Source organism: Amphibalanus amphitrite, unplaced genomic scaffold, assembly GCF_019059575.1.
Source record: "Amphibalanus amphitrite isolate SeventyFive unplaced genomic scaffold, NRLGWU_Aamphi_draft 001367F_arrow, whole genome shotgun sequence".
Taxonomy (NCBI): Eukaryota; Metazoa; Arthropoda; class Thecostraca; order Balanomorpha; family Balanidae; genus Amphibalanus; species Amphibalanus amphitrite.
The window spans coordinates 87548-98312 of record NW_024882860.1 but is presented as its reverse complement, the minus strand read 5'-3'; the positions used below and the strand labels follow the sequence as shown (position 1 = coordinate 98312).

Genomic DNA, 10765 nt, shown 5'->3' with positions numbered 1-10765 from the left:
TTTATAACACTGTCTTCGTATATTTCATGCATTTCCACACAGCGTCTCCTTCGAAACCCAAGCAAAGGAGATGCGCTAAGGCGCGGTCATTTCAGACCGTCCGTTTACAGTCGCTTCATTAGGGGTCAAAGCAGCGCCTGCCGCAGCCCCAGGGGCAGCAGATTTGGCCGGCCTTGCAGCAGTCTGCCGCAGTGATGCAGTGAACGCACTGGGTGTACTCGCACGTGGTAATTATATCCAAACCACGGGGGTCGCAGCCTTCTGGGACACCTGAAAAGAGCGATACCCATTTCAAAGCTATATTCATACGCCCTTATATCCATAACATTAAATTGTATACCATTGCTTAGACAAGTGATTCGAGGAGCGTTCATCTATACCTTGTCACGAAATTCTTAATGGTTTACAACTTTTTACCCTATATAAATTTTGGCATCTAATATTTTTCAAACGCTCCTCGAATCACTTGTCTAAGCAATGGTATACAATTTATTATAATATAGTATTAGCACTATTAGGTACCTAGCTACAATTGCTGGACGTTTTTCTACAGCTAATTTTCCGTGAGCTTCGTCTATACCATAACTGTTTCGTCTAATGGTATAGTCGACTACAGAATGATATTCCACTTTTCGCTGGCCATTATTTGCCTGGAGTGGTAGGCTGTGCCGCATCACACGGGCTGAGTTCACAAATTATAGCTTTGTCCCAGTGCTCACAATCGACACGCTTAATTGCGTGATAAACGGCACAAATTATGCCGGGTTCACACCGGATTCCGGACCGGCAAAATTCCGTCTGCCGGGCCGGAAAAATGGCCAATTCCGTGCCGGAAAATTGAAAACTGGTGTGAACCGGCAAATCTGGCAACTTCTTTTGACCGGTCCGGCAGGCCGGAGAGCCAGATTTTCCGGTCCGGCAAAAAGTTGAAATCATCTCAACTTTTGCCTTGCCGGATAGCCACCGTTTGTGATATGAAATTAAGGCACGAGGGAAATAATGTTATGTTTCAGCGCTACAGGACCAATTTAATCAACGGTGCCCTAATAGTCTCGCGATTTTTCACGAGAATATAAAATTCAAGCGTAAATTTGACGGCGTTTCATTTTTATTTCAAAACATTTGCATCTCAAACGGAGTGGTAGCTACATTTCTGTTTTTGTATTTCACATGACTCATGGGCTTTTCAAATTATAAATTAATTTCATTGGTTGGAAAATATCCATGACTTTATAATAAAAAAGATAAATATTATATGGAAGCGGTGAAAAGGGCGAATTTGTGGAACAACATTGCGGACGCGCTGGTTGTAGAAGGAGCGGAGCCAGTATCTGCAGAAGAGATTATCAAGCGCTGGAGCCGGCCGCAGGACAGGTAGCACAATGTACGTATTGCTAACATCCGTCGTCTACGAAGTGGAGCCAGCCGAGCAGATTCTGAAATCTACATTCTACAAGACGCGCTGACAACACTTCTCTGCCCTCGATGCCCTCCTACACAAGCACATAGCAGCTCGGGAGGGTGGAGGCAGTTTTGCCATTCAATCGCAAGTAGAAGATTCAGGAAATACGATGGTACTGAATGCCAAGGATATTATCCCGCGCCCTGCTGGGGGTGGGTGTGGGGGGGGGGATATTTGAACCCTCCCTGTGGTTTTTCGCGAACATCTAAAAAACGGCGGCTGTTTTTGGCACACCTTATCATGCATCTTTTCTGCACATGTAAATATTGTAGACCAAGGTCACTTAAGGTCAGGTCACCAGGTCACTTCAAATGACCTCACCTCATACAAAGTTTCAACGTCTTCCATACGCTACATCGAGCGACCGACCTCTCTGAAACTCTCAGCGATTGATAAGGGCAACAATATGTACACAATTTAAATAAATAACTATCTCGGAATTTTGATATCGGTGACCTAAGGTCAGGTCAATTTTGTGACCCCCCCCCCATTATAAGTCAATGGGAGAAAATTGATGCCAAGTTATGCGTTGGCTTGTTGTAAATCGTCGACATTTGACCTGAAAATCGGTGAAATTCGGCTTTCCATTACCTCTGGTGACCTGACCTTTGATTTGACCAAAAAGTGACCGAATTAATTTCGTCATTAATTTTGACACTCTTTCGAACGCCGCCTTCCCCGTATCGCTACGTGGCCCAGGAGACGAGTTAAAAGGGGGCATGTTAAACACCCCCACCAGCGGCAAGGCGTGGAAATTTAGGACCCCTGCAGCGGGGCGCGGGTTATGGCAGTAGAGTTCAGTGACAGTCAGATGACCGATTTTGAGACCCAGCCATCTACATCAGCAAGCGTAATATCAAGCTCGCCGTCTCTAATGCGCCCTGCCCAGCCCTCAATTCCTCTTTGTTCGCAAGTGTTTTTAAACCAACAACAGCCAAAGCGCGATTGAAATTTATTAGTGTCTTTTTGTCGATACCCAGCCCGCATGCTGTAAATGTTTTCTTGCTAATATACCTACTGCAGTGAAGTATGGATGATTTTCGGTTGGGTGGAACTGCATCAGGGACTTGAAAAGCCGTCACTCAAGTATGTTCGATTTCAAAATAATTCGCGAGATTGCTTGGTACCTACTTATCGTATACTTGATGGTTGATGATTATGACATTTCCGGCTCGACTTTCCGGTTTTCCGGTTCTAGCGACTTTTTTGACATCTAGCGACAATTTCAACATTTTGGTGCCGGCCCGGCAGACGGAATTTTTCCGGACCGGAAAACCGGTGTGAACCCGGCTTTAGCGCTCCGGTCAACTGATAGCTTCTGAGGAGTGGAACAACTTTCTGTAGTCGACTATACATATATATTTATATCAAATGGCCGATCCCTAATTTCTTTGAGCAGTCCAGATATTCATACAGTGGTCTATGGTTTGAAACATATCAAAGATACTGGAATTTAACTGGATGATCAGAGAAACACTTCAAGTTTCATTGTATTTGTGACTCTGGATATTCGATCGCTATGGATATTCGCGATCTTACCAGTCTGGAGCCGCCAAACACTACCTACACATGATAAACTCATGTGTGGCTTGGACTTACTTGGAGAGTTGGGCAGCGCTGAAATAACGGCAGCTGCGGCCAGCAGCAGAAGTGCAATAGAGCGTACGTACGCCATGGTGGCTCTTTAGCGAATAGAACTGACGCAAAACGAACGGCGCGACCTTTTAAAGGGTTCGGACGGGTAATACAATGGATAGGGGAGGGACGGATTCAGAGAAGTTAACGACGCAGCAACGTCAATGCAGTGACAGATGGATCAGGATGACTGAGCTCGACATTGTGTCACCCATGGGACGGCCGATGTCAGTGTCACATTGCGAATATTATGTAATATGCACAGGGTGTCCGGAAAGTCCTGGCGTTTTTCAACATTTCTTTTTTTTAACGAATGCATGTGGTTCATAAATATTCAACGGGACACATAGCCACATCCTGCCGCTAACTGATTATTCAATGTGACAGCCATTTGCAACGACGACGGCCTCGATGCGGGGGTGGAGGTGCCTGCGGGTCTTGACAATGTAGGTCAATGTAGGACATTTCCAGATCCTCCCATGCTGCCATGATGCGGGTCTTCAGCGACTCCTGGTTTGGATGAGAGGTGGCCTGGAGCTCATACTGCAGAATGCTTGGCATGCCTTAGTCAAGCGGATTGAGGTCAGAAGAATAAGGCGGCTTCATCTCATTCCTCCACAGGTGATCTGGCCCGCCGAGTAACCCTGTCGGTTTGACTTGGACGGCAGCGGCGTTGTTGGAGGGCGCTCCGTGCTAATGAAATGCGAAGTGATGTGGCCCGAGGGCAAGTCAAAGTCGCCTTGACCCTCGGGTTGATGTGCCTGTTCAGAAACACCTCGCGTTTACCCACTCTGTTATTCATTCATTTGACGATGAACGAAGGTGATGGAACATGTTTCTCCATCAGACTCCCGAGTTTTCTTCGATCGCCACTGAAATGCGGTTACGTTCTCGGCAGTTTTGAGTTTTGACCTACCGCGGCCGTACTGGCCTGATGATATTTTCTAAGGAATTCCCAATGCGGAATTAGCCACCTGCTCAACCATTCGCCGAGAAACGCCGCATCGTGCTGCAACTCACACCTCGTTCAAGCCGCACTCGGCCACCGCGCAGTCATCTGCTGAGCGACAAGGCGCTTCTTCGCCCATCTGGCCATCACTGAACATTATTTCAAGGCCATATTTGCATGACCCCAGCTGACCGATCGACGAGGGGTCATTCATGCCTGAGATGATTGGCTGAATATGTCCAATAATCACAGCGCGTTAGACGGCATCCAAAAGAGGCGTTAGAACTTTCCGGACACCCTGTATGGATTTTTGTCATGTTTTCGAGAGATGTCACTGATGATTCTGCATACTTATTAACCCGCGCCCGGCTGGGGGGGGGGGTGTGTGTTTGAACACCCCCCCCCCCCTTGTGGTTTTTCGCGAATATCTCAAAAACGGCGGCGCGGAGCGCCGCCGTTTTTGGTACACCTTATCATACATCAATTCTACACATGTTGTGAAAATTTCAAACCAAGGTCATTCAAGGTCAGGTCACCAGGTCACTTGAAGTGACCTCACCTCATAAAAAGTTTCAATGTCTGTCATAGCTACACCGAGTGACCGATCGCTTTGAAACTTTCAGCGATTGCTAAGAGCAATAGCATGTACAAAATGTATATCTCAGAATTTTGACATCGATGACCTAAGGTCAGGTCAATTTTGCAACCTCCCCATTATAAGTCAATGGGAGAAAATTGAAATGCGCTTCTTTTGGACGAAAGACATTATAAACGCTCCCAAACACTGAATTACAAGTGGTTTAGACACACTGAACATGAAAATGGTGCCCGTGACCCCTGTTTATGCCCTGAGGTCATCTTAGGTCACCAATGGTATCTAACAGTTTTTCCCAAATAACTTTTGATAGAGGCATGCTAGAGCGATGAAAACGCCTTAGATGTGTTCAGCTCGACGATACGGATCGACTGATATGCAACATGACCCTTTCCGGTCAGGTCATGACCTTGACCTGAGGTCAAATTTTCAAGTTGTCCTTTCAAGGTCAAGTTATAGTTCATTCGATGCGTCTTGACGAAAGGAACACGATGCCGGTAAAAGTAAGCTCGTACAAGGCTTGGGTCAAAAGTTATTGCAGAAAAACTGTTTCCGAAAAAATCGGCTATTTTTGCAGTTTTTGCCCCCTGCAGGCAAAACCGTTGACGTTAGGTCAAATCTGAGAAAATTACTCAGAAAGGGCGCTAATAGGGCTATCGAATGCGCTTTTCCGCGGCGCTGTAGCTCTATTGGTTCCCGAGTTATGCGTTGGCTTCTTGGAAATTGTCGACATTCGACCTGGAAATCGGCGAAATTTTGCCTTCAATGACCTCTGGTGACCTGACCTTTGACCTGACCAAAAAATTGACCGAAGTGATTTCCTCATTATTTTTGACGCTCTTTCGAACGCCGCCTTCCGCGTATCGCTACGTGGCACCGTGTTTTAACTCTGGCCAAAAACTGGCCAGGACGCGAAATATCGACTATTTTTAAACGTTTTCATTTGGCCACTATCGTGTTCAAAAATGATCAGAGCATCTTTAACGACGGAAGCTTTTATTCTCTTTACTTTTAAAAAGGTTGAAAAAGTTCAACAAAGTCAGACAACTCTCAAAAGCTAAACTTCGGCGAACAAGCGCAGAAACAGTCGCCTTGCTTCACGTCAACATCTTCGAGCTTTGGATTGACAAAACTATATAATTTGGGTACCAAACGATAGCGCGAACTTTTGGCTTTGCAATGAGTAATAATTTATATAATTATAATGCATATAGGTGTTACATTTATTGATTTTCGTCAGCCCTTACATTGGCACACTTTTTTGAAAAATGTAAATGTTCTTTTAGAGCTACAAAAAATTGTACGCTAGTGTACGGTCTCAGACTACCACCACACTGTAGGTCAAGGAGTTGTCTACATGTCCTCAAAATTTCAGCTGCGCCTGAGTGCGCCGGTGTTGGGGGTGAACACTTTTTTGAATGAGTCATGTCTGTTCCTGCTGAGCCATGGCACGGGCTCTAGCGTGCGTTAAGGGAAAATGCTAGTACTCCTCGTTCATTCTCTCGTCTATTGTGACGAGTTGGTGGCCAATGGAAGGTCGCCGACCTGTGTGCGACCTGCCGTACCCTGGGGCGTAATCAGCTGACGGCACGACCCCCCACGACACGTGCCAGTTGCATTTTCATGTGTCGCGAGAAGGAAACAAAGGGTCTCCGGAACTGGAGACCGGACAATGTCGGTGAGTGACAGTTGTTCATTCAAAAACTGCTAGCATTCCTATGAAATATACATTTCTTAAATATCAACAGCATTATCGGTGTAAATAGTACCTAAAGGTCTATAACAGGAACTTTCCACTCCATGGCTACTGCAGGAAATTCATAGATGGGCTCTGGAGCTGTATGGTCGCTACACATGCTTGCTTGATAGTTTATAAACATATCTTAGTACCTGATGGAGCGCAATAAAATATGCATTGTGCCCAGTTTGCGATGGGACTGTGAACTGAAAAGTGACTGTATGAGACCGGCCATAGCACGCATCGCTGATCACGATGATCGGCAGGGTTACCATCGGCCTCTTCAGTCAGTATTAATACGTTCGACGTAGGTGGTATGGTGTCATTAGTGCTGTCCACCTTTATGAAAAAGTATCCGTTTGCAGCAGTAAGCGTCAGTTAGTATGGCAATGAAGTGCTTTTACGTGCACGTTGCATGTTACATAACGCACCATACAATAGGAATTGGTAAGAAGTTTTGGGATACATTCTACCATTTCACGTCATGCAATGGCGGATCCAGTGAAGGGCATAGAGGGTATTTGCCCTCCCCATTGCTGAGTCGTGTGGGCAAGACTATCCTTTTCCGCTCCCAAAGCTTTTGGTGATGATAAACATAATACGGCGTCGATGCCTATCTGGACGAAAAGCAGGTCTTTCCGTCACAACCATTCTGAGGGATGGAGCTGACCGCTCGCTGCTCATTATTTAGGTCGGTATGCTGATAACAGATGGAAATCCCTGAACTACACGCATGCAGGTTGCAGACGTAGTGAAGCGTTGTAAAGTCACCGGCGCGGCGGTTGGTCGGGGTCGCCGAATGGGTCGGAAACATTTGCCCTCTCCAAACGGATAAGCTGGATCCGCCCCTGACGTCATGTGACGTAAAACATACAAGACTCTGGACTTACTAAAGTGGAGACCGGGTTAACATTAAGTTGATATCAAAACATACGTTTAAAAATGTTTTTGAAATAAATATAAAGATTGTAGGTCCTATATGAATAAGTCTTATAAGTATAAGAACATTCAAGGTCACCTGAGGTCATCAACGCTAATTAACTAGGTCATGTCCCCAAACTTGACTTGCCTCGTCGATGAGCCTTGCTAAGACTTGCGATTATTCTAAATTATAGATACCTGAATGTTCGTGCATTCATAGCTAGAACATGACAATATTTTTATATGTTTCGTGACACGTGTGACGTCATAAACAAGTACATAAGCATCTGGTCCGACACATTTTGCACTTTAAATGATCCTTAGTCTCCAACGTTTCGTTTGAGCCCAAAAACACGTCTGTATCTCATATAATTTCTTAGTTATGAGCCCTGGCCAGTTTTGGTCCAGAGTTAAAACATAGTGCGTGGCCCAGGAGCCGAGCTAGAAGGGGGGGGGGTGTTCAAACACCCCCCCCCCCCAGCAGGGCGTGGAAATCCAGGACCCCCAGCCGGGCGCGGGTTAACCCTCGCCCGCACATGGGGGGGGGGGTTGCCACCCCCCCAGGTAGTCTTTCTGCTCTGCACTCGACATTTTTAGAGCTAGAAGGCTGATTTTTCGTATAGCTGCTCCTCTATCCTTTTTTGATGTCCACTGAAAATTTCAAGTTTCTGTGGTTTTTGGTTTCGGAGATATGACCTTGTTTTCAGGTCATGTCATGACCCAAATGGCCAATTCTCAACATCTTGCGTTGGCTATGGGCCTTGTGAGCTTTTGACACCTTGATTTCGGCCTTTTTTGCCAGTCTTACCTCCCACCTATCATGGAACATGTTGTTCGACGATGTACAGATGTCAAGGTCAAGGTCCAGGCCAACCTAGGTCATCTAAGATAATAGCGTTTTGGGCAAGCGGAATTTGCTTTTTGTGAAGTTTTTTTTTTACTGCATTTTTGGTAAAAGCTTCTCAGATCATGATTTCATGTAATATGGACACATAGACAATCGGTGCACACATCATTATACACACAGACACACACAGACATACAAACACATATAATTGACCTTGACCTAACTTGACCTGAAATGACCTCGGCAGCAAAAACCTTGTCGGGTAGTGTGACAAAAAGGTTCTAGCTGCCTTGGCACCAGAAAACGGCATCGTCATCGGTATATGATAAGCAGCGCACTTGATATCCAACGGTGACCCAAAACAGCAACATTTTTTAGTTTGACCTGACCTGGAAGGTCAATGACTGACCTGAGAAGGTAAAACTGGGTATCATTGGATTTGTCTCTTCCCAAAGAATCTTTTTGGTCTTTACCGCTAAGCTCTATCTCCAACAGGAACGAAATGGCGCGGGGGGTTGGCAACCCCCTCCCCCCTCATGTGCGTTCTAGGATGGGAAAATGGCATGTGCGGGCGAGGGTTAAGAGGAGTGGGTGGGGGGGGGGGGGATCAGCTCACGGTACATATGTACAACAGCGTCGGTCTTGTCAATTGCATTAAATATAATTTTTTAATTCATTTTCTCAATAGTATATTTCAATTAACTTATCTCATGCCTTCATAGAAAGATATGAATTTCGAGTATGATCTAATCGATAGATGCTATTTCGAGAGAGGCTATTAACGTCACTTATTGTCGACTTTTTTACACTTGAGCTACAAGTGGCTCCCAGCCGATTTTCTCTACACTGTATTATTCGTTCACTTCCACATTCACTGACGCATGCAATTTCTTTAGCGAAAATACTCCTTTTTATCATAAACCAACAGATATATCACATGATTTAGGCCCAGGCGAACATTTAAAACGTCGGTAAAACCACAATTGCTGGTGACATGCGCCAGTCATCAGAATTTCGACGATCGGGTGATTCCCCGTGCCTCCCCGTGCCTCCCTTGCAGCCTGTCCGGCCCCTATAAATGCCACGTGATGGCCGTATTGCGCCGACTTCATTCGTCAGCAGTCAGCACGCCATCATGGTCGGCAGACGCTCTATGGTGCTGTTTCTGATGCTGTGGGCCGCTACCATGGCCGTAGCTCTGCCCAACAACGGCGCAACAAGTAAGTGCTCTTTTCACTACCGTAAGGTGGGCCTATTTGAGACAGTGGGCCTATTTGAGACAGTATGTTGTGGTTAAGTGAAGTCGTTATAAAATGAAAGCCGTTTGATTTTTTGTCATATTTGCTCGGGCTCGTGAACATGTTGCCATGTTCACTGTTCGAATACACACCGGCCTCAGCAAAAATGACAAAAATATCAAACGGTTTTCATCTTATAGCGATTTTAGTTAACCACTATACATTGTCTCTTCAATGGCATATAAATGTACCTTACGGTACATTTATATGCCATTGAAGGGTCATTGAACCCATTCCGAATGTGTATATGTGTGTATACTGTAGGTATACTAGTATATAGTGTTTACTGTATATTGCATAGTGTAAATAGGCCATAGAGACTGGAGAAATGGCGTGCGAAATTGCGGAACCCAGCTGAAATTATAAATACGGATGATTGTGCTAACTATCTTTTTCTCCCTATTCACCTTCTCATACGTTTTCACTAGTGGATGGATAAAAGTTGCTATATTTGAACGCCTGTATATACATATCTATTTTGTCAATACTTAGGTATCATGGATGGCATCAAGAAAATCGAAATATAGCAGTTCAATCCGTCCGTATTGTGAATAACCTTCTCCTCCATTTCCCAGACGTGATTCCCGGCTGCAACCCGCTGGGGTACACCATCGGCTCCACTTGCGAGTACACCCAGTGTGTTCACTGCATCAGAAACGAAGACTGCTGCAAAACCGGCCAGATCTGCTGCCCCTGGGGCTGTGGAAAACGGTGCACCGATCCTTATGACTGGTGATCGGTGATCCTACATATAAAGGCAGTGAGACAGCCAGGTTTGATATGTATGACATGATTAATTACTGCGTTATAAGTAACCGCGTTTATACATAATATACAGAAAGAAAATATGCGAAAATGGCGCAAAGACGGCAAAGAAATGGAAAATAAATGCGACATGTCTCCGCAATCTAACTTCGACCTCTGCTCTGCTGCTTGATCTGAAAATCGGGCTCAGTTTAGTTCAGCTCAATTTATTTTATTGCTCCTCACTTTTATGAATCCGCCCGATGGAATATTGATCGCAAAAATTTGATGCAATGATCATATGTATTGAGTAGGCTTGCAATGCATCTGTTGTTGCTCAATGTCCGTTGGACAATTAGCCGCTAAGCGACCATCAGGCATGAGAAAACAGCATTAAAAACCGACAGCTGGATTAAATTCATAAATGACCTTATTGAATTTGGTATTGATTTGTGTTTCTTTCGAGCTAACTTGTCTTCATTCAATATGAGCAAGTGTAGTCGTCACCGTCACAAGTCACAACTAATGGGTGCGATCTCAGCTATCAACTATGTGTTAGTCTCATAACAGGTAGGT

At 45.1% G+C, this 10765-nt stretch overlaps 1 protein-coding gene and 1 long non-coding RNA gene across 2 annotated transcripts; one reads left to right on the top strand and one right to left on the bottom strand.

The window, feature by feature from the left end:
- On the bottom strand, nucleotides 1–3300 carry LOC122372502. Its single transcript, XR_006254883.1, has 2 exons — nucleotides 3062–3300; nucleotides 1–270 (listed from the first exon to the last, which is right to left on the bottom strand). It is a non-coding gene; the product is annotated as an uncharacterized LOC122372502 (long non-coding RNA).
- A 5942-nt stretch (nucleotides 3301–9242) lies between these two features.
- Nucleotides 9243–10357, top strand: LOC122372507 (whey acidic protein-like). Its single transcript, XM_043349736.1, has 2 exons — nucleotides 9243–9367; nucleotides 10021–10357. The coding sequence occupies exons 1-2, from the start codon at nucleotides 9283–9285 to the stop codon at nucleotides 10179–10181; spliced, it is 246 nt and encodes an 81-aa protein (XP_043205671.1). The 5' UTR covers nucleotides 9243–9282; the 3' UTR covers nucleotides 10182–10357.
- Nucleotides 10358–10765: the final 408 nt, after the last annotated feature.